Consider the following 23,809-nt stretch of genomic DNA (forward strand, 5'->3'; position numbering starts at 1 on the left):
TGCCAGCGCCGGCAGCTGATCGAGCCCAACAGGAACAACGGAATAGCTCCGTCAGGCACAGTAGAGGCTGCTGAATTCCCCATACAGTGAGATGACAGTTAATCACAGAGCATTCTGCAAGAGCCAACCTAGTCATTGAGGTCACACCCCTATGCGCAGACATCCTTCCATAATATTCAGCAATTTAAGTTTTAATCTTGTATGGCTACAGACACTAGGTGTACCATTTAATACACGTGTGCACACAGGCAAAGCTTCTCCTAGGTGCTGGCGTTTCACTGCATAACAGAAAGCCCTGAACACACCAGTTGATAATTTCATCAGCTAACACACAACCTAAAATATGCTCTGAATAGAACTAAGCAACCATTCTTTTGAATACTCGTCTAGCAAAACGTACTAAAGCATTATTAGGAGGATGCTTTATTGTGATGGCACAGTAGACATGAGACCTCCGGAGATAGAGAAAAGCCGTTTAATGTGGATTGTGCACACTGGGGGCTGCATGCGACGCAGACAGGACCAGCCACGTAGGCAAAGCAGTGCAGAGGCAGACAGTTCTGGTGTAGCTAGAGGGAACTTTAATAGAGCTGTCTAAACTCTAGGTTTGTGGTTGCCATGCCCAGGTGGTCAAAATTAGAGCAATACTCCACCCTTTTTACAGAGCTGTGACGTTATTGGCTGGATGTGGAATAGGTGTTTGGTGCAGTCATCTTAACCTTTTCAAAACATTAGGCGGGATTGCTCAGTACCACCCCAGCCACCCAGGTAAAAAGACAAAAAAGACAATATGTAAAAGTGGGGAGGAGGCTAGGGTTAGGCTGCATGCCCACTGTGTTCTGTACTCTGCTCACACGGAAAAATAGTCATCGGAGGCAGACAGCTCTCAGCACCTAGAAGACAAATAAATAAATAAATAAATGAGGGAAGTCAGACAAGGAGGAAGAAATGGAACAGGTACAAAGGATAGGAGGAGGAATCACAATGAGGGAGGCTACAGAGAGAGCAGACACGGGACCACAGGCAAAGGAATGCCAGCCAGATACAGTGACAAAACAGATAACAATGGTACATCACATACCAACCCCTCTAGGGTCAACTGACACCTACTCCAGTCGAAGTAGCTCCACATCAAAAATAAGTGTGGCATTAGGTGGGATGATGCCAGGGTGTCCTGTGCTGCCATATGCATAATCCGGGGTGCACGTGAGACGTGCCTTTTGCCCCACACTCATCTGTAAAAGGATAATCACGAAGATGCTTACATTTTGCTTAAACATACTCATAACCCATATATTACAGAGGCAGCTATTTTGTGATGCAAACCTAGCTTCATGGAAAGGAGAACCCTTGATTGAACTAGTGACCTCATGCCTCTGATGGCACTCCTACCATTCAATTTGAAGACAGTGAAGTCTATTTACTAAGCCTTAGATGGAGATAAAGTGGACAGAGATAAACTGCCATGTCACAGGCTGGGTTTGAAAAATGGAAGTTAGCAGCTGGTTAACGGCTACGTCATCTCTGTCCACTTGATCTCCATCAAAGGTAAATAGAATAAATATTATATATTAAATATTATATAACAACTTCAGCCACAATTTTCAAAGACAAGCAATCGTTCCAAATGAATATACACCAATTAAATATCCCTAATGGGTAAACTGTGTAGAAAGTCACCTGTGCAACGCCTTCGTCCCAGCCACGGATCACCTCATTCCTTCCAATATAGAAAGAGAAGGGCTTGTTTCTGTCTCGAGAGGAGTCAAACTTCTTTCCATTTTCCAGATACCCTAAAAGGGAAAGCAGTTTAACTAGAAAATCCACAGTGACCAATGTCAGGGTGATGAAAGACCAGGCAGCATGCTCTAAGGCGGGAAAGCTTTTGTTAGCCTGTATTTTGTAGATCTTAATTTGTCCAATATAATAAGATGATATGAAGAAAATAAAATCTGGTTTAACGGCTTTTCATGACATCTATCAGGGTTCTACCAGATGCATGTTTGCAGAGATCACCATATGGTAAAGTTGCTATAACCTAACTCCACACAGAGTATCCCTGTCAAGTTTATGGAGAGGTGGCAATTATCAAACTACACAGCAGTTTGGTGGTCTGACCTGACAAGCCAAATATAACAGAGCAGGCAGTGAGGTGGGACGACAAATCATTACAGAGGCAAAGCAATGTAAAGGACATACTAAAAAATAAATGGAAATTTCAGGCTAGAATCTAAACTATATTTCTCTGACGTCCTAAGTGGATGCTGGGACTCTGTAAGGACCGTGGGGAATAGCGGCTCCGCAGGAGACTGGGCACAACTAAAGAAAGCTTTAGGACTACCTGGTGTGCACTGGCTCCTCCCACTATGACCCTCCTCCAGACCTCAGTTAGAATCTTGTGCCCGGCTGAGCTGGATGCACACTAGGGGCTCTCCTGAGCTCCTAGAAAGAAAGTATATTTTAGGTTTTTTATTTTACAGTGAGATCTGCTGGCAACAGACTCACTGCAGCGAGGGACTAAGGGGAGAAGAAGCGAACCTACCTAACTGGTGGTAGTTTGGGCTTCTTAGACTACTGGACACCATTAGCTCCAGAGGGATCGACCGCAGGACTCGACCTTGGTGTTCGTTCCCGGAGCCGCGCCGCCGGCCCCCTTACAGAGCCAGAAGCAAGAAGTGTTCCGGAAAATCGGCGGCAGAAGACTTCAGTCTTCAACAAGGTAGCGCACAGCACTGCAGCTGTGCGCCATTGCTTCTCATGCACACCTCACACTCCGGTCACTGATGGGTGCAGGGCGCTGGGGGGGGGCGCCCTGGGGGCAATATAAACACCTTGGCTGGCAAATCATCACAATATATAGTCCCAGGGCTATATATGTGATAAATTACCCCTGCCAGAATCCATGAAAAAAGCGGGAGAAAAGTCAGCCGAAAAAGGGGCGGGGCTATCTCCCTCCACACACTGGCGCCATTTTTTCTTCACAGTGCAGCTGGAAGACAGCTCCACAGGCTCTCCCCTGTAGTTTTCAGGCTCAAAGGGTTAAAAAGAGAGGGGGGGGCACCAAATTTAGGCGCAATATGTGTATACAAGCAGCTATTGGGGGAAAAATCACTCAGTTATAGTGTTAATCCCTGCATTATATAGCGCTCTGGTGTGTGCTGGCATACTCTCTCTCTGTCTCCCCAAAGGACTTTGTGGGGTCCTGTCCTCAGTCAGAGCATTCCCTGTGTGTGTGCGGTGTGTCGGTACGGCTGTGTCGACATGTTGGATGAGGAAGGTTACGTGGAGGCGGAGCAGAGGCCGATAAATGGGATGTCGCCCCCTGTGGGGCCGACACCAGAGTGGATGGATAGGTGGAAGGTATTAACCGACAATGTCAACTCCTTACATAAAAGGCTGGATGACGTAACAGCTGTGGGACAGCCGGCTTCTCAGCCCGCGCCTGCCCAGGCGTCTCAAAGGCCATCAGGGGCTCAAAAAACGCCCGTTACCTCAGATGGCAGACACAGATGTCGACACGGAGTCTGACTCCAGTGTCAACGAGGTTGAGACATATACACAATCCACTAGGAACATCCGTTGCATGATCTCGGCAATGAAAAATGTGTTACACATTTCTGACATTAACCCAAGTACCACATAAAAGGGGTTTTATGTTTGGGGAGAAAAAGCAGCCAGTGTTTTGTTCCCCCATCAGATGAGTGAATGAAGTGTGAAAAGAAGCTTGGGTTCCTCCGATAAGAAACTGGTAATTTCTAAAAAGTTACTGCTGGCGTACCCTTTCCCGCCAGAGGATAGGTCACGTTGGGAGATATCCCATAGGGTGGATAAGGCGCTCACACGTTGTCAAAAAAGGTGGCACTGCCGTCTTAGGATACGGCCACTTTGAAGGAGCCTGCTGATAAAAAGCAGGAGGCTATCCTGAAGTCTGTATATACACACTCAGGTACTATACTGAGACCTGCAATTGCCTCAGCATGAATAGTGCTGCTGCAGCGTGGTCTGATACCCTGTCAGATAAAATACCCTAGACAGGGATAATATTTTGCTAACATAGAGCATTTTAAAGACGTCGTCTTATATATGAGGGATGCACAGAGGGATATTTGCCAGCTGGCATCCAGAATTAAGGCAATGTCCATTCTGCCAGGAGGGTATTAGAGACCCGGCAGTGGTCAGGTGATGCCGACTTTAAAAGGCACATGGAGATTCTGCCTTATAAGGGTGAGGAATTGTTTGGGGATGGTCTCTGGGACCTCGTATCCACAGCAACAGCTGGGAAGAAAATTTTTTACCTCAGGTTTCCTCACAGCCTAAGAAAGCACCGTATTTTCAGGTACAGTCCTTTCGGCTTCAGAAAAGCAAGCGGGTCAAAGGCGCTTCCTTTCTGCACAGAGACAATGGAAGAAGGAAAAAGCTGCACCAGACAGCCAGTTCCCAGGATCAAAAATCTTCCCCCGCTTCCTCTGAGTCCACCGCATGACGCTGGGGCTCCACAGGTGGAGACAGGTGCGGTGGGGGCGCGTCTCGGGAACTTCAGGGACCAGTGGGCTTGCCCACAGGTGGATCCCTAGGTTCTGCAAGTAGTATCACAGGGATACAAGCTGGAGTTCGAGGCGACTCCCCCTCGCCGTTACCTCACATCAGCCTTGCCTGCTGCCCTCGGAGAAAGGGAGGTAGTACTGGCGGCAATTCACAAGCTGTACTTCCAGCAGGTGAAATCAAGGTACCCCTCCTTCAACAAGGCCGGGGTTACTATTCCAAAATGTTTGTGGTACCGAAACCAGACGGTTCGGTGAGACCCATTCTAAAATTGAACTCCTTGAACACTTATATACGAAGGTTCAAATTCAAAATGGAATCGCTCAGGGTGATTATTGCAAGCCTGGAGAATTTCATGGTATCACTGGACATCAAGGATGCTTACCTGCATGTCCCTATTTACCCTCCTCACCAGGAGTACCTCAAAATTGTGGTACAGGTTTGTCATTACCAATTCCAGACGTTGCCATTGGTCTGTCCCCGGCACCGAGGGTATTTACCAAGGTAATGGCCGAAATAATTATCCCGTACTTGGACGATCTCCTTATAAAAGGCGAGGTCCAGGGAGCAGTTGTTCGTCGGAGTAGCACTATCTCGGGAAGTGCTACAACAGCACGGCTGGATTCTGAATATTCCAAAGTCGCAGCTGGTTCCTACGACGCGTCTACTGTTCCTGGGTATGGTTCTGGACACAGAACAAAAAAAAAAAAAATAAGAATTAACTTACCGATAATTCTATTTCTCGGAGTCCGTAGTGGATGCTGGGGTTCCTGAAAGGACCATGGGGAATAGCGGCTCCGCAGGAGACAGGGCACAAAAGTAAAGCTTTCCGATCAGGTGGTGTGCACTGGCTCCTCCCCCTATGACCCTCCTCCAAGCCAGTTAGGTACTGTGCCCGGACGAGCGTACACAATAAGGGAGGAATTTTGAATCCCGGGTAAGACTCATACCAGCCACACCAATCACACCGTACAACTTGTGAGCTAAACCCAGTTAACAGTATGATAACAGCGGAGCCTCTGAAAAGATGGCTCACAACAATAATAACCCGATTTTTGTAACTATGTACAAGTATTGCAGATAATCCGCACTTGGGATGGGCGCCCAGCATCCACTACGGACTCCGAGAAATAGAATTATCGGTAAGTAAATTCTTATTTTCTCTATCGTCCTAGTGGATGCTGGGGTTCCTGAAAGGACCATGGGGATTATACCAAAGCTCCCAAACGGGCGGGAGAGTGCGGATGACTCTGCAGCACCGAATGAGAGAACTCCAGGTCATCCTTAGCCAGGGTATCAAATTTGTAGGATTTTACAAACGTGTTTGCCCCTGACTAAATAACCGCTCGGCAAAGTTGTAAAGCCGAGACCCCTCGGGCAGCCGCCCAAGATGAGCCCACCTTCCTTGTGGAATGGGCATTTACATATTTTGGCTGTGGCAGGCCTGCCACAGAATGTGCAAGCTGAATTGTATTACACATCCAACTAGCAATAGTCTGCTTAAAAGCAAGAGCACCCAGTTTGTTGGGTGCATACAGGATAACAGCAAGTCAGTTTTCCTGACTCCAGCCGTCCTGGAACCTATATTTTCAGGGCCCTGACAACATCTAGCAACTTGGAGTCCTCCAAGTCCCTAGTAGGTGCAAGGCACCACAATAAGCTGGTTCAGGTGAAACACTGACACCACCTTAGGGAGAGAACTGGGGACGAGTCCGCAGCTCTGCCCTGTCCGAATGGACAAACAAATATGGGCTTTTTTGAGAAAAAAACCACCAATTTGACACTCGCCTGGTCCAGGCCAGGGCCAAGAACATGGTCACTTTTCATGTGAGATGCTTCAAATCCACAGATTTGACTGGTTTTAAACCAATGTGATTTGAAGAATCCCAGAACTACGTTGAGATCCCACAGTGCCACTGGAGGCACAAAAGAGGGTTGTATATGCAATACTCCCTTGACAAAGTTCTGGACTTCAGGAACTGAAGCCAATTCTTTCTGGAAGAAAATTGACAGGGCCGAAATTTGAACCTTAATGGACCCCAATTTGAGGCCCATAGACACTCCTGTTTGCAGGAAATGCAGGAATCGACCGAGTTGAAATTTCTTTGTGGGGCCTTCCTGGCCTCACACCACGCAACATATTTTCGCCACATGTGGTGATAATGTTGTGCGGTCACCTCCTTTCTGGCTTTGACCAGGGTAGGAATGACCTCTTCCGGAATGCCTTTTTCCCTTAGGATCCGGCGTTCCACCGCCATGCCAACAAACGCAGCTGCGGTAAGTCTTGGAACAGACATGGTACTTGCTGAAGCAAGTCCCTTCTTAGCGGCAGAGGCCATAAGACCTCTGTAAACATCTCTTGAAGTTCCGGGTACCAAGTCCTTCTTGGCCAATCCGGAGCCATGAGTATAGTTCTTACTCCTCTACGTCTTATAATTCTCAGCACCTTAGGTATGAGAAGCAGAGGAGGGAACACATACACCGACTGGTACACCCACGGTGTTACCAGAACGTCCACAGCTATTGCCTGAGGGTCTCTTGACCTGGCGCAATACCTGTCCCGTTTTTTGTTCAGACGGGACGCCATCATGTCCACCTTTGGTATTTCCCAACGGTTTACAATCATGTGGAAAAAACTTCCCGATGAAGTTTCCACTCTCCCGGGTGGAGGTCGTGCCTGCTGAGGGAGTCTGCTTCCCAGTTTCCATTCCCGGGATGAAACACTGCTGACAGTGCTATCACATGATTTTCCGCCCAGCGAAAAGTCCTTGCAGTTTTTGCCATTGCCCTCCTGCTTCTTGTGTCGCCCTGTCTGTTTACGTGGGCGACTGCCGTGATGTTTTTCCCACTGGATCAATACCGGCTGACCTTGAAGCAGAGGTCTTGCTAAGCTTAGAGCATTATAAATTTACCCTTAGCTCCAGTATATTTATGTGGAGAAAAGTCTCCAGACTTGATCACACTCCCTGGAAATTTTTTCCTTGTGTGACTGCTCCCCAGCCTCTCGGGCTGGGCTCCGTGGTCACCAGCATCCAATCCTGAATGCCGAATCTGCGGCCCTCTAGAAGATGAGCACTCTATAACCACCACAGGAGAGACACCCTTGTCCTTGGATATAGGGTTATCCGCTGATGCATCTGAAGATGCGATCCGGACCATTTGTCCAGCAGATCCCACTGAAAAGTTCTTGCGTGAAATCTGCCGAATGGAATTGCTTCGTAGGAAGCCACCATTTTCTACCAGGACCCTTGTGCAATGATGCACTGTTTTTAGGAGGTTCCTGACTAGCTCGGATAACTCCCTGGCTTTCTCTTTCGGGAGAAACACCTTTTTCTGGACTGTGTCCAGAATCATCCCTAGGCACAGCAGACGTGTCGTCGGGATCAGCTGCGATTTTGGAATATTTAGAATCCACCCGTGCTGTTGTAGCAGTATCCGAGATAGTGCTACTCCTACCTCCAACTGTTCCCTGGACTATGCCCTTATCAGGAGATCGTCCAAGTAAGGGATAATTAAGACGCCTTTTCTTCGAAGAAGAATCATCATTTCGGCCATTACCTTAGTAAAGACCCGGGGTGCCGTGGACAATCCAAACGGCAGCGTCTGAAACTGATAGTGACAGTTCTGCACCACGAACCTGAGGTACCCTTAGTGAGAAGGGCAAATTTGGGACATAGAGGTAAGCATCCCTGATGTCCCGGGACACTATATAGTCCCCTTCTTCCTGTTCGTTATCACTGCTCTGAGTGACTCCATCTTGATTTGAACCTTTGTAAGTGTTCAAAAATTTTTTTAGATTTAGAATAAGTCTCACCTAGCCTTCTGGCTTCAGTACCACAATATAGTGTGGAATAATACCCCTTTTCTTGTAGTAGGAGGGGTAATTTAATTATCACCTGCTGGGAATACAGCTTGTGAATTTTTTCCCATACTGCCTCCTTGTCGGAGGGAGACCTTGGTAAAGCAGACTTCAGGAGCCTGCGAAGGGGAAACGTCTCGACATTCCAATCTGTACCCCTGGGATACTACTTGTAGGATCCAGGGGTCCTGTACGGTCTCAGCGCCATGCTGAGAACTTGTCAGAAGCGGTGGAACGCTTCTGTTCCTGGGAATGGGCTGCCTGCTGCAGTCTTCTTCCCTTTCCTCTATCCCTGGGCAGATATGATCTTATAGGGACGAAAGGACTGAGGCTGAAAAGACGGTGTCTTTTTCTGCAGAGATGTGACTTAGGGTAAAAACGGTGGATTTTCCAGCAGTTGCCGTGGCCACCAGGTCCGATGGACCGACCCCAAATAACTCCTCCCCTTTATACGGCAATACACCTTTGTGCCGTTTGGAATCTGCATCACCTGACCCCTGTCGTGTCCATAACATCTTCTGGCAGTTATGGACATCGCATTTACTCTTGATGCCAGAGTGCAAATATCCCTCTGTGCATCTCGCATATATAGAAATGCATCCTTTAAATGCTCTATAGTCAATAAAATACTGTCCCTGTCAAGGGTATCAATATTTTTAGTCAGGGAATCCGACCAAGCCACCCCAGCTCTGCACATCCAGGCTGAGGCGATCGCTGGTCGCAGTATAACACCAGTATGTGTGTATATACTTTTTATGATATTTTCCAGCCTCCTGTCAGCTGGTCCTTGAGGACGGCCCTATCTATAGACGGTACCGCCACTTGTTTTGATAAGCGTGTGAGCGCCTTATCCACCCTAAGGGGTGTTTCCCAACGCGCCCTAACTTCTGGCGGGAAAGGGTATACCGCCCATAATTTTCTATCGGGGGGAACCCACGCATCATCACACACTTTATTTAATTTATCTGATTCAGGAAAAACTATGGTAGTTTTTTCACATCCCACATAATACCCTCTTTTGTGGTACTTGTAGTATCAGAAATATGTAACACCTCCTTCATTGCCTTTAACGTGTGGCCCTAATAAGGAATACGTTTGTTTATTCACCGTCGACACTGGATTCAGTGTCCCTGTCTGTGTCTGTGTCGACCGACTAAAGTAAACGGGCGTTTTAAAACCCCTGACGGTGTTTTTGAGACGTCTGGACCGGTACTAATTGTTTGTCGGCCGTCTCATGTCGTCAACCGACCTTGCAGCGTGTTGACATTATCACGTAATTCCCTAAATAAGCCATCCATTCCGGTGTCGACTCCCTAGAGAGTGACATCACCATTACAGGCAATTGCTCCGCCTCCTCACCAACATCGTCCTCATACATGTCGACACACACGTACCGACACACAGCACACACACAGGGAATGCTCTGATAGAGGACAGGACCCACTAGCCCTTTGGAGAGACAGAGGGAGAGTTTACCAGCACACACCAAAAACGCTATAATTATATAGGGACAACCTTATATAAGTGTTTTCCCTTATAGCATCTTTTTTATATATTTCTAACGCCAAATTAGTGCCCCCCCTCTCTGTTTTAACCCTGTTTCTGTAGTGCAGTGCAGGGGAGAGCCTGGGAGCCTTCCCTCCAGCCTTTCTGTGAGGGAAAATGGCGCTGTGTGCTGAGGAGATAGGCCCCGCCCCTTTTTCGGCGGCCTCGTCTCCCGCTCTTAACGGATTCTGGCAGGGGTTAAATATCTCCATATAGCCTCCGGAGGCTATATGTGAGGTATTTTTAGCCAAAATAGGTTTTCATTTGCCTCCCAGGGCGCCCCCCTCCCAGCGCCCTGCACCCTCAGTGACTGCCGTGTGAAGTGTGCTGAGAGGAAAATGGCGCACAGCTGCAGTGCTGTGCGCTACCTTTAGAAGACTGAGGAGTCTTCTGCCGCCGATTCTGGACCTCTTCTTATTTCAGCATCTGCAAGGGGGCCGGCGGCAAGGCTCCGGTGACCATCCAGGCTGTACCTGTGATCGTCCCTCTGGAGCTGATGTCCAGTAGCCAAGAAGCCAATCCATCCTGCACGCAGGTGAGTTCACTTCTTCTCCCCTAAGTCCCTCGTTGCAGTGATCCTGTTGCCAGCAGGACTCACTGTAAAATAAAAAACCTAAGCTAAACTTTTCTAAGCAGCTCTTTAGGAGAGCCACCTAGATTGCACCCTTCTCGGCCGGGCACAAAAATCTAACTGGCTTGGAGGAGGGTCATAGGGGGAGGAGCCAGTGCACACCACCTGATCGGAAAGCTTTACTTTTGTGCCCTGTCTCCTGCGGAGCCGCTATTCCCCATGGTCCTTTCAGGAACCCCAGCATCCACTAGGACGATAGAGAAAATAAGAATTTACTTACCGATAATTCTATTTCTCGGAGTCCGTAGTGGATGCTGGGGTTCCTGAAAGGACCATGGGGAATAGCGGCTCCGCAGGAGACAGGGCACAAAAAAGTAAAGCTTTACTAGGTCAGGTGGTGTGCACTGGCTCCTCCCCCCATGACCCTCCTCCAGACTCCAGTTAGGTACTGTGCCCGGACGAGCATACACAATAAGGGAGGCATTTTGAATCCCGGGTAAGACTCATACCAGCCACACCAATCACACCGTACAACTTGTGATCTAAACCCAGTTAACAGTATGACAACAGAAAGGGCCTCTTAAAGATGGCTCCTTAACAATAACCCGAATTAGTTAACAATAACTATGTACAAGTATTGCAGATAATCCGCACTTGGGATGGGCGCCCAGCATCCACTACGGACTCCGAGAAATAGAATTATCGGTAAGTAAATTCTTATTTTCTCTATCGTCCTAAGTGGATGCTGGGGTTCCTGAAAGGACCATGGGGATTATACCAAAGCTCCCAAACGGGCGGGAGAGTGCGGATGACTCTGCAGCACCGAATGAGAGAACTCCAGGTCCTCCTTTGCCAGGGTATCAAATTTGTAAAATTTTACAAACGTGTTCTCCCCCGACCACGTAGCTGCTCGGCAGAGTTGTAATGCCGAGACCCCTCGGGCAGCCGCCCAAGATGAGCCCACCTTCCTTGTGGAGTGGGCTTTTACAGTTTTAGGCTGTGGCAGGCCTGCCACAGAATGTGCAAGTTGAATTGTGTTACAAATCCAACGAGCAATCGACTGCTTAGAAGCAGGTGCGCCCAACTTGTTGGGTGCATACAATATAAACAGCGAGTCAGATTTTCTGACTCCAGCCGTCCTTGCAATGTATATTTTTAAGGCTCTGACAACGTCCAACAACTTGGAGTCCTCCAAGTCGCTAGTGGCCGCAGGCACCACAATAGGTTGGTTCAGATGAAATGCTGATACCACTTTAGGGAGAAAATGCGGACGAGTCCGCAGTTCTGCCCTATCCGAATGGAAGATTAGATAAGGACTTTTATAAGATAAAGCCGCCAATTCAGATACTCTCCTGGCAGAGGCCAGGGCTAGTAACATAGTCACTTTCAATGTGAGATATTTCAAATCCACCTTTTTCAATGGTTCAAACCAATGGGATTTGAGGAAATCTAAAACTACATTTAGATCCCACGGTGCCACCGGAGGCACCACAGGAGGCTGTATATGCAGTACTCCCTTGACAAAAGTCTGGACCTCAGGGACAGAGGCCAATTCTTTTTGGAAGAATATTGACAGGGCCGAAATTTGAACCTTAATGGATCCCAATTTGAGACCCATAGATAATCCTGATTGCAGGAAATGTAGGAAACGACCCAGTTGGAATTCCTCCGTCGGAACCTTCCGATCCTCGCACCACGCTACATATTTTCGCCAAATGCGGTGATAATGTTTCACGGTGACTTCCTTCCGTGCCTTAATCAAGGTAGGAATGACTTCTTCTGGAATGCCTTTCCCTTTTAGGATCTGGCGTTCAACCGCCATGCCGTCAAACGCAGCCGCGGTAAGTCTTGAAAAAGACAGGGACCCTGCTGTAGCAGGTCCCTTCTCAGAGGTAGAGGCCACGGTTCGTCCGTGAGCATCTCTTGAAGTTCCGGATACCAAGTCCTTCTCGGCCAATCGGGAACCACTAGTATTGTTCTTACTCTTCTTTGCCGTATGATCTTCAATACCTTTGGTATGAGCGGCAGAGGAGGAAACACATACACTGACTGGTACACCCAAGGAGTTACCAGTGCGTCCACAGCTATTGCCTGTGGATCTCTTGACCTGGCGCAATATTTGTCCAGTTTCTTGTTGAGGCGAGACGCCATCATGTCTACAATTGGTCTTTCCCAACGGTCTATTAACATGTTGAAGACTTCTGGATGTAGACCCCACTCTCCCGGATGAAGATCGTGTCTGCTGAGGAAGTCTGCTTCCCAGTTGTCCACGCCCGGGATGAACACTGCTGACAGTGCTATCACGTGATTCTCCGCCCAGCGAAGAATCTTGGCAGCTTCTGCCATTGCACTCCTGCTTCTTGTGCCGCCCTGCCTGTTTACATGGGCGACCGCCGTGATGTTGTCCGACTGAATCAACACCGGCTTTCCTTGCAGGAGAAGTTCCGCCTGGCTTAGAGCATTGTAGATTGCTCTTAGTTCCAGAATGTTTATGTGAAGAGACTTTTCCAGACTCGTCCATACTCCCTGGAAGTTTCTTCCTTGTGTGACTGCTCCCCAGCCTCTCAGGCTGGCGTCCGTGGTCACCAGGATCCAATCCTGAATGCCGAATCTGCGGCCTTCTAATAGGTGAGCCTTCTGCAACCACCACAGAAGTGACACCCTTGTCTTTGGTGACAGGGTTATTCGCAGGTGCATCTGCAGATGCGACCCTGACCATTTGTCCAACAGATCCCTTTGGAATATTCTTGCATGGAATCTGCCGAATGGAATTGCTTCGTAAGAAGCCACCATTTTTCCCAGGACTCTTGTGCATTGATGTACTGACACTTTTCCTGGTTTTAGGAGGTTCCTGACCAGATCGGATAACTCCTTGGCTTTTTCCTCTGGAAGGAAAACCTTTTTCTGAACCGTGTCCAGAATCATTCCTAGGAACAGCAGACGAGTTGTCGGGATTAAATGGGATTTTGGAATATTCAGAATCCACCCGTGTTGTCTTAGCACCTCTTGAGATAGTGCTAAAGCTGTCTCCAGCTGTTCTCTGGACCTTGCCCTTATTAGGAGATCGTCCAAGTATGGGATAACTAATACGCCTTTTCTTCGAAGAAGAATCATCATCTCGGCCATTACCTTGGTAAAGACCCGAGGCGCCGTGGACAATCCGAACGGCAGCGTCTGAAACTGATAGTGACAGTTTTGAACAATGAACCTGAGGTACCCCTGGTGTGCGGGGTAAATCGGAACGTGTAGATACGCATCCTTGATGTCCAAGGATACCATAAAGTCCCCTTCTTCCAGGTTCGCTATCACTGCTCTGAGTGACTCCATCTTGAACTTGAACTTTTTTATGTAGAGGTTCAAGGACTTCAGATTTAGAATAGGCCTTACCGAGCCATCCGGCTTCGGTACCACAAATAGAGTGGAATAATACCCCTTTCCTTGTTGTAATAGGGGTACTTTGACTATCACCTGCTGAGCGTACAGCTTGTGAATGGCTTCCAACACCCTCTCCCTTTCGGAAGAGACGGTTGGTAAAGCAGACTTCAGGAAACGATGAGGAGGATCCGTCTCTAATTCCAACCTGTACCCCTGAGATATTATCTGCAGGATCCAGGGGTCTACCTGCGAGTGAGCCCACTGCGCGCTGTAATTTTTGAGACGGCCCCCCACTGTCCCCGAGTCCGCTTGAGAGGCCCCAGCGTCATGCTGAGGTTTTTGCAGGAGCCGGGGAGGGCTTCTGTTCCTGGGAAGGAGCTGCCTGTTGGTGTCTCTTCCCTCTTCCTCTGCCTCGTGGCAGGTACGACAAGCCCTTTGCTCTCTTATTTTTGTAGGAGCGAAAAGGCTGCGGTTGAAAGGTCGGTGCCTTTCTCTGTTGGGGAGTGACTTGAGGTAAAAAAGTGGATTTCCCGGCAGTAGCCGTGGCCACCAAGTCTGATAGACCAACTCCAAATAACTCCTCCCCTTTATACGGCAAAACCTCCATGTGACGTTTTGAATCCGCATCGCCTGTCCACTGTCGTGTCCATAAGGCTCTTCTGGCTGAAATGGACATAGCACTCACCCGAGATGCCAGTGTGCAAATATCCCTCTGTGCATCACGCATATAGATAAATGCATCCTTTATTTGTTCTAACGACAGTAAAACATTGTCCCTATCTAGGGTATCAATATTTTCAATCAGGGATTCTGACCAAACTACTCCAGCACTGCACATCCAGGCAGTTGCTATAGCTGGTCGTAGTATAACACCTGCATGTGTGTATATATTCTTTTGAATAACTTCCATCTTTCTATCTGATGGATCCTTAAGTGCGGCCGTCTCAGGAGAGGGTAACGCCACTTGTTTGGATAAGCGTGTGAGCGCCTTGTCCACCTTAGGGGGTGTTTCCCAGCGCGCCCTAACCTCTGGCGGGAAAGGGTATAATGCCAATAACTTTTTTGAAATTATCAACTTTTTATCAGGAGCAACCCACGCTTCATCACACACGTCATTTAATTCTTCTGATTCAGGAAAAACTGTTTGTAGTTTTTTCACACCATACATAATACCCTGTTTTACGGTATCTGTAGTATCAGCTAAATGTAACGTCTCCTTCATTGCCAAAATCATATAACGTGTGGCCCTACTGGAAAATACGTTTGAATTTCTACCGTCGTCACTGGAATCAGTGCCCGTGTCTGGGTCTGTGTCGACCGACTGAGGCAAAGGGCGTTTTACAGCCCCTGACGGTGTTTGAGGCGCCTGGACAGGCATTAATTGATTGTCCGGCCGCCTCATGTCCTCAACTGACTGTTTAAGGGAAGATAAACCATCACGTAATTCCACAAATAAAGGCATCCATTCTGGTGTCGACCCCCTGGGGGGTGACATCTGCATATTTGGCAATTGCTCCGCCTCCACACCAATATCGTCCTCATACATGTCGACACCACGTACCGACACACACCGCAAACTCACAGGGAATGCTCTAATGAAGACAGGACCCACTAGCCCTTTTGGGGAGACAGAGGGAGAGTCTGCCAGCACACACCACAAAGCGCTATATATACAAGGGATATCCTTATATTAAGTGCTCCCTTATAGCTGCTTTAATATATATATATATATAGCCATTAATGTGCCCCCCCTCTCTGTTTTACCCTGTTTCTGTAGTGCAGTGCAGGGGAGAGACCTGGGAGCCGTTCTGACCAGCGGAGCTGTGACAGAAAATGGCGCCGTGTGCTGAGGAGATAGGCCCCGCCCCTTTTTCGGCGGGTTCTTCTCCCGCTATTTTTCCAGTCAGGCAGGGGTTAAATATCTCCATATAGCCCCTATGGGCTATATGTGAGGTATTTTTAGCCTTGTATAAGGTTTATATTTGCCTCTCAGAGCGCCCCCCCCCAGCGCTCTGCACCCTCAGTGACTGCCCAGTGAAGTGTGCTGAGAGGAAAATGGCGCACAGCTGCAGTGCTGTGCGCTACCTTATGAAGACTGAGGAGTCTTCAGCCGCCGGTTTCCGGACCTCTTCACGCTTCAGCATCTGCAAGGGGGTCGGCGGCGCGGCTCCGGGACCGGACTCCACGGCTGGGCCTGTGTTCGATCCCTCTGGAGCTAATGGTGTCCAGTAGCCAAGCAGCAAATCCACTCTGCATGCAGGTGAGTTTACTACTTTCCCCCTAAGTCCCACGTTGCAGTGATCCTGTTGCCAGCAGGACTCACTGTAAAGAAAAAAAAAACCTAAACTAAACTTTCTCTAAGCAGCTCTTTAGGAGAGCCACCTAGATTGCACCCTTCTCGTTCGGGCACAAAATCTAACTGGAGTCTGGAGGAGGGTCATGGGGGGAGGAGCCAGTGCACACCACCTGACCTAGTAAAGCTTTACTTTTTTGTGCCCTGTCTCCTGCGGAGCCGCTATTCCCCATGGTCCTTTCAGGAACCCCAGCATCCACTTAGGACGATAGAGAAAAGGGGTTTCTCCCGGAGGAGAAGTCCAAGGAGTTGTCGTCTCTAGACAGAGACCTCCTAATACAAATACAGGTGTCGGTGCATCAATGCACGCGAGCCCTGGGAAAGATGGTAGCTTCTTACGAAGAAATTCCATTCGCCAGGTCCCATGCAAGGATCTTCCAGTGGGATCTGTTGGACAAGTGGTCCGGGTCGCATCTTCAGATGCATCGGCGGATAACCCTGTCTCCAAGGGCCAGGGTGTCGCTGTTGTGGTGGCTGCAGAGTGCTCATCTTCTAGAGGGCCGCAGATTCGGCATACAGGACTGGGTCCTGGTGACCACGGATGCCAACCTTCGAGGCTGGGGGGCAGTCACACAGGGAAGAAACTTCCAAGGACTATGGACAAGTCAGGAGACTTCCCTACACAAAAATATTCTGGAACTAAGGGCCATTTACAATGCCCTAAGTCAGGCTAGACCCCTGCTTCAACACCGGCCGGTACTGATCCAGTCAGACAACATCACGGCGGTCGCTCATGTAAACCGACAGGGCGGCACAAGAAGCAGGATGGCGATGGCAGAAGCCACAAGGATTCTCCGATGGGCGGAAAATCATGTGTTAGCACTGTCAGCAGTGTTCATTCCCGGAGTGGATAACTGGGAAGCAGACTCTCAGCAAACACGACCTCCACCCGGGAGAGGGGGGACTTCATCCAGAAGTCTTCCAAATGATTGTACACCGTTGGGAAAGGCCACAGGTGGACATGATGGCGTCCCGCCTCAAAAAAAATAAGAATTTACTTACCGATAATTCTATTTCTCGTAGTCCGTAGTGGATGCTGGGGACTCCGTCAGGACCATGGGGAATAGCGGCTCCGCAGGAGACAGGGCACAAAAGTAAAAGCTTTAGGATCAGGTGGTGTGCACTGGCTCCTCCCCCATGACCCTCCTCCAAGCCTCAGTTAGGATACTGTGCCCGGACGAGCGTACACAATAAGGAAGGATTTTGAATCCCGGGTAAGACTCATACCAGCCACACCAATCACACTGTACAACCTGTGATCTGAACCCAGTTAACAGCATGATAACAGCGGAGCCTCTGAAAAGATGGCTCACAACAATAATAACCCGATTTTTGTAACAATAACTATGTACAAGTATTGCAGACAATCCGCACTTGGGATGGGCGCCCAGCATCCACTACGGACTACGAGAAATAGAATTATCGGTAAGTAAATTCTTATTTTCTCTGACGTCCTAAGTGGATGCTGGGGACTCCGTCAGGACCATGGGGATTATACCAAAGCTCCCAAACGGGCGGGAGAGTGCGGATGACTCTGCAGCACCGAGTGAGAGAACTCCAGGTCCTCCTCAGCCAGGGTGTGCCCCTGACCAAGTAGCAGCTCGGCAAAGTTGTAAAGCAGAGACCCCTCGGGCAGCCGCCCAAGATGAGCCCACCTTCCTTGTGGAATGGGCATTTACATATTTTTGCTGGGGCAGGCTGGCCACAGAATGTGCAAGCTGAATTGTACTACACATCCAACTAGCAATCGTCTGCTTAGAAGCAAGAGCACCCAGTTTGTTGGGTGCATACAGGATAACAGCAAGTCAGTTTTCCTGACTCCAGCCGTCCTGGAAACCTATATTTTCAGGGCCCTGACAACATCTAGCAACTTGGAGTCCTCCAAGTCCCTAGTAGCCGCAGGTACCACAATAAGCTGGTTCAGGTGAAACGCTGACACCACCTTAGGGAGAAACTGGGGACGAGTCCGCAGCTCTGCCCTGTCCGAATGGACAATCAGATATGGGCTTTTGCGAGACAAAGCCGCCAATTCTGACACTCGCCTGGCCGAGGCCAGGGCCAACATCATGGTCACTTTTCCATGTGAGATATTTCAAATCCACAGATTTGAGCGGTTTAAACCAATGTGATTTGAGGAATCCCAGAACTACGTTGAGATCCCACAGTGCCACTGGAGGCACAAAAGGGGGTTGTATATGCAGTACTCCCTTGACAAACTTCTGGACTTCAGGAACTGAAGCCAATTCTTTCTGGAAGAAAATCGACAGGGCCGAAATTTGAACCTTAATGGACCCCAATTTGAGGCCCATAGACACTCCTGTTTGCAGGAAATGCAGGAATCGACAGAGTTGAAATTTCTTCATGGGGCCTTCCTGGCCTCACACCACGCAACATATTTTCGCCACATGTGGTGATAATGTTGTGCGGTCACCTCCTTCCTGGCTTTGACCAGGGTAGGAATGACCTCTTCCGGAATGCCTTTTTCCCTTAGGATCCGGCGTTCAACCGCCATGCCGTCAAACGCAGCCGCGGTAAGTCTTGGAACAGACATGGTACTTGCTGAAGCAAGTCCCTTCTTAGCGGCAGAGGCCATGAGTCCTCTGTGAGCATCTCTTGAAGTTCCGGGTACCAAGTCCTTCTTGGCCAATCCGGAGCCACGAGTATAGTTCTTACTCCTCTACGTCTTATAATTCTCAGTACCTTAGGTATGAGAAGCAGAGGAGGGAACACATACACAGACTGGTACACCCACGGTGTTACCAGAATGTCCACAGCTATTGCCTGAGGGTCTCTTGACTTGGCGCAATACCTGTCCAGTTTTTTGTTCAGGCGGGACGCCATCATGTCCACCTTTGGTCTTTCCCAACGGTTCACAATCATGTGGAAGACTTCCCGATGAAGTCCCCACTCTCCCGGGTGGAGGTCGTGCTGAGGAAGTCTGCTTCCCAGTTGTCCACTCCCGGAATGAACACTGCTGACAGTGCTATCACATGATTTTCCGCCCAGCGAAGAATCCTTGCAGTTTCTGCCATTGCCCTCCTGCTTCTTGTGCCGCCCTGTCTGTTTACGTGGGCGACTGCCGTGATGTTGTCCCACTGGATCAATACCGGCTGACCTTGAAGCAGAGGTCTTGCTAAGCTTAGAGCATTGTAAATTGCTCTTAGCTCCAGGATATTTATGTGGAGAGAAGTCTCCAGACTTGATCACACTCCCTGGAAATTTTTTCCTTGTGTGACTGCTCCCCAGCCTTTCAGGCTGGCATCCGTGGTCACCAGGACCCAGTCCTGAATGCCGAATCTGTGGCCCTTTAGTAGATGAGCACTCTGCAGCCACCACAGAAGAGACACCCTTGTCCTTGGAGGCAGGGTTATCCGCTGATGCATCTGAAGATGCGATCCGGACCATTTTTCCAGCAGATCCCACTGAAAAGTTCTTGCGTGAAATCTGCCGAATGGAATCGCTTCGTAAGAAGCCACCATTTTTCCCAGGACCCTTGTGCAATGATGCACTGACACTTTTCCTGGTTTTAGGAGGTTCCTGACTAGCTCGGATAACTCCCTGGCTTTCTCCTCCGGGAGAAACACCTTTTTCTGGACTGTGTCCAGAATCATCCCTAGGAACAGCAGACGTGTCGTCGGAGACAGCTGCGATTTTGGAATATTTAGAATCCACCCGTGCTGTCGTAGAACTACTTGAGATAGTGCTACTCCGACCTCCAACTGTTCTCTGGACCTTGCCCTTATCAGGAGATCGTCCAAGTAAGGGATAATTAAGACGCCTTTTCTTTGAAGAAGAATCATCATTTCGGCCATTACCTTGGTAAAGACCCGGGGTGCCGTGGACAATCCAAACGGCAGCGTCTGAAACTGATAGTGACAGTTTTGTACCACGAACCTGAGGTACCCTTGGTGAGAAGGGCAAATTGGGACATGGAGGTAAGCATCCTTGATGTCCAGGGACATCATATAGTCCCCTTCTTCCTGGTTCGCTATCACTGCTCCGAGTGACTCCATCTTGATTTGAACCTTTGTATGTAAATGTTCAAATATTTCAGATTTAGAATAGGTCTCACCGAGCCGTCTGGCTTCAGTACCACAATATAGTGTGGAATAATACCCCTTTCCTTGTTGTAGGAGGGGTACTTTGATTATCACCTGCTGGGAATACAGCTTGTGAATTGTTTCCAATACTGCCTCCCTGTCGGAGGGAGACGTTGGTAAAGCAGACTTCAGGAACCTGCGAGGGGGAGACGTCTCGAATCTCCAATCTGTACCCCTGGGATACTACTTGTAGGATCCAGGGGTCCACTTGCGAGTGAGCCCACTGCGCGCTGAAACTCTTGAGACGACCCCCCACCGCACCTGAGTCCGCTTGTACGGCCCCAGCGTCATGCTGAGGACTTGGCAAAAGCGGTGGAGGGCTTCTGTTCCTGGGAATGGGCTGCCTGCTGCAGTCTTCTTCCCTTTCCTCTATCCCTGGGCAGATATGACTGGCCTTTTGCCTGCTTGCCCTTATGGGGACGAAAGGACTGAGGCTGAAAAGACGGTGTCTTTTTCTGCTGAGATGTGACTTGGGGTAAAAAAGGTGGATTTTTCAGCTGTTGCCGTGGCCACCAGGTCCGATGGACCGACCACAAATAACTCCTCCCCTTTATACGGCAATACTTCCATGTGCCGTTTGGAATCTGCATCACCTGACCACTGTCGTGTCCATAAACATCTTCTGGCAGATATGGACATCGCACTTACTCTTGATGCCAGAGTGCAAATGTCCCTCTGTGCATCTCGCATATATAGAAATGCATCCTTTAAATGCTCTATAGTCAATAAAATACTGTCCCTGTCAAGGGTATCAATATTTTCAGTCAGGGAATCCGACCAAGCCACCCCAGCGCTGCACATCCAGGCTGAGGCGATCGCTGGTCGCAGTATAACACCAGTATGTGTGTATATACTTTTTAGGATATTTTCCAGCCTCCTATCAGCTGGCTCCTTGAGGGCGGCCGTATCTGGAGACGGTAACGCCACTTGTTTTGATAAGCGTGTGAGCGCCTTATCCACCCTAAGGGGTGTTTCCCAACGCGCCCTAACTTCTGGCGGGAAAGGGTATAACGCCAATAATTTTCTATCGGGGGAAACCCACGCATCATCACACACTTCATTTAATTTATCTGATTCAGGAAAAACTACAGGTAGTTTTTTCACACCCCACATAATACCCTCTTTTGTGGTACTTGTAGTATCAGAAATATGTAACACCTCCTTCATTGCCCTTAACATGTAACGTGTGGCCCAAATGGAAAATACGTTTGTTTCTTCACCGTCGACACTGGAGTCAGTGTCTGTGTCGACCGACTGAGGTAAATGGGCGTTTTAAAGCCCCTGACGGTGTTTGAGACGCCTGGACAGGTACTAATTGGTTTGCCGGCCGTCTCATGTCGTCAACCGACCTTGCAGCGTGTTGACATTATCACGTAATTCCCTAAATAAGCCATCCATTCCGGTGTCGACTCCCTAGAGAGTGACATCACCATTACAGGCAATTTGCTCCGCCTCCTCACCAACATCGTCCTCATACATGTCGACACACACGTACCGACACACAGCACACACACAGGGAATGCTCTGATAGAGGACAGGACCCCACTAGCCCTTTGGGGAGACAGAGGGAGAGTTTGCCAGCACACACCAAAACGCTATATTATACAGGGACAACCTTATATAAGTGTTTTCCCTTATAGCATCTTAATATATAATAATATCGCCAAATAAGTGCCCCCCCTCTCTGTTTTAACCCTGTTTCTGTAGTGCAGTGCAGGGGAGAGCCTGGGAGCCTTCCTAGCAGCGGAGCTGTGTAGGAAAATGGCGCTGTGTGCCGAGGAGAATAGGCCCCGCCCCCTTTTCGGCGGACTTCTTCTCCCGTTTTTCTGACAACCTGGCAGGGGTTAAATACATCCATATAGCCCCAGGGGCTATATGTGATGTATTTTTAGCCAGCATAGGTACTTTCATTGCTGCCCAGGGCGCCCCCCCAAGCGCCCTGCACCCTCAGTGACCGTTGGTGTGAAGTGTGCTGAGAGCAATGGCGCACAGCTGCAGTGCTGTGCGCTACCTCATGAAGACTGAGAAGTCTTCAGCCGCCGATTTCTGGACCTCTTCTCTCTTCAGCATCTGCAAGGGGGTCGGCGGCGCTGCTCCGGTGACCCATCCAGGCTGTACCTGTGATCGTCCCTCTGGAGCTAGTGTCCAGTAGCCTAAGAAGCCAATCCATCCTGCACGCAGGTGAGTTCACTTCTTCTCCCCTAAGTCCCTCGTTGCAGTGAGCCTGTTGCCAGCAGGACTCACTGAAAATAAAAAACCTAACAAAACTTTTACTCTAAGCAGCTCTTTAGGAGAGCAACCTAGATTGCACCCTTCTCGGCCGGGCACAAAAACCTAACTGAGGCTTGGAGGAGGGTCATAGGGGGAGGAGCCAGTGCACACCACCTGATCCTAAAGCTTTTACTTTTGTGCCCTGTCTCCTGCGGAGCCGCTATTCCCCATGGTCCTGACGGAGTCCCCAGCATCCACTTAGGACGTCAGAGAAAAGCTAAAAAGATATTGCGCCAGGTCAAGGGACCCTCAGGCGATAGCTGTGGACGCTCTGGTTACACCGTGGGTGTACCAGTCGGTGTATGTGTTCCCTTCTCTGCCTTTCATACCCAGGGTAATGAGAATAATAAGAAGGAGAGGAGTAAGAACTATACTCATTGTTCCGGATTGGCCAAGAAGAGCTTGGTACCCAGAACAACAAGAAATGATCTGAGGACCATGGCCTCTGCCGCTCAGACAGGACCTGCTACAGCAGGGGGCCTGTCTGTTCCAAGACGTACCGCGGCTGCGTTTGACGGCATGGCGGTTGAACGCCGGATCCCGAAGGAAAAGGGCATTCCGGAGGAAGTTATTCCTACGCTAATTAAAGCTAGGAAAGAAGTGAACGCAAACCATTATCACCGCATATGGCGGAAATATGTTGCGTGCTGTGAGGCCAGGAAGGCCCCCACGGAGGAATTTCAGCTAGGTCGATTTCTGCACTTCCTACAGTCAGGGGTGACTATGGGCCTAAAATTGGGTTCCATTAAGGTCCAGATTTCGGCTCTATCGATTTTCTTCAAAAATAGTACCGACTTCACTGCCTGAAGTTCAGACTTTTGTTAAGGGAGTGCTGCATAGTCAGCCCCAGTTTGTGCCTCCAGTGGCACCGTGGGATCTCAACGTGGTGTTGGATTTCCTGAAGTCGCATTGGGTTGAGCCACTTAAATCCGTGGAGCTAAAATACCTCACGTGGAAAGTGGTCATGCTGTTGGCCTTGGCGTCGGCCAGGCGTGTATCGGAATTAGCGGCTTTATCATGCAAAAGCCCTTATCTAATTTTTTTATATGGATAGGGCGGAATTGAGGACTCGTTCCCAATTTCTTCCTAAGGTGGTATCAGTTTTTCATGTGAACTAACCTATTGTGGTGCCTGCGGCTACTTGGGACTTGGAGGATTCCAAGTTACTGGACGTAGTCAGGGCCCCGAAAAAA

General features: G+C 49.1%; 1 protein-coding gene across 2 annotated transcripts in view; it reads right to left on the reverse strand.

Annotated features, from left to right (window-relative positions):
- Positions 1–461: 461 nt before the first annotated feature.
- The window catches only part of FKBP1A (FKBP prolyl isomerase 1A), a 30,644-nt gene continuing 7,296 nt past the window's right edge, over positions 462–23,809 (reverse strand). Inside the window, exons 3-5 of one of the 2 annotated variants that reach the window (XM_063959135.1) lie at positions 1,681–1,793; positions 1,111–1,235; positions 462–893 (exon numbers count right to left, since the gene is read on the reverse strand). In XM_063959135.1, the coding sequence (XP_063815205.1) occupies positions 887–893; positions 1,111–1,235; positions 1,681–1,793 (245 nt within the window). In that variant the 3' untranslated portion in view covers positions 462–886. Of the gene's footprint in view, positions 894–1,081; positions 1,236–1,680; positions 1,794–23,809 lie in introns of both variants that reach the window. The other variant, XM_063959136.1, reaches the window with a different exon arrangement.

The sequence above is a fragment of the Pseudophryne corroboree genome, chromosome 3 (assembly GCF_028390025.1).
Source record: "Pseudophryne corroboree isolate aPseCor3 chromosome 3, aPseCor3.hap2, whole genome shotgun sequence".
In the NCBI taxonomy this organism is placed as follows: domain Eukaryota; kingdom Metazoa; phylum Chordata; class Amphibia; order Anura; family Myobatrachidae; genus Pseudophryne; species Pseudophryne corroboree.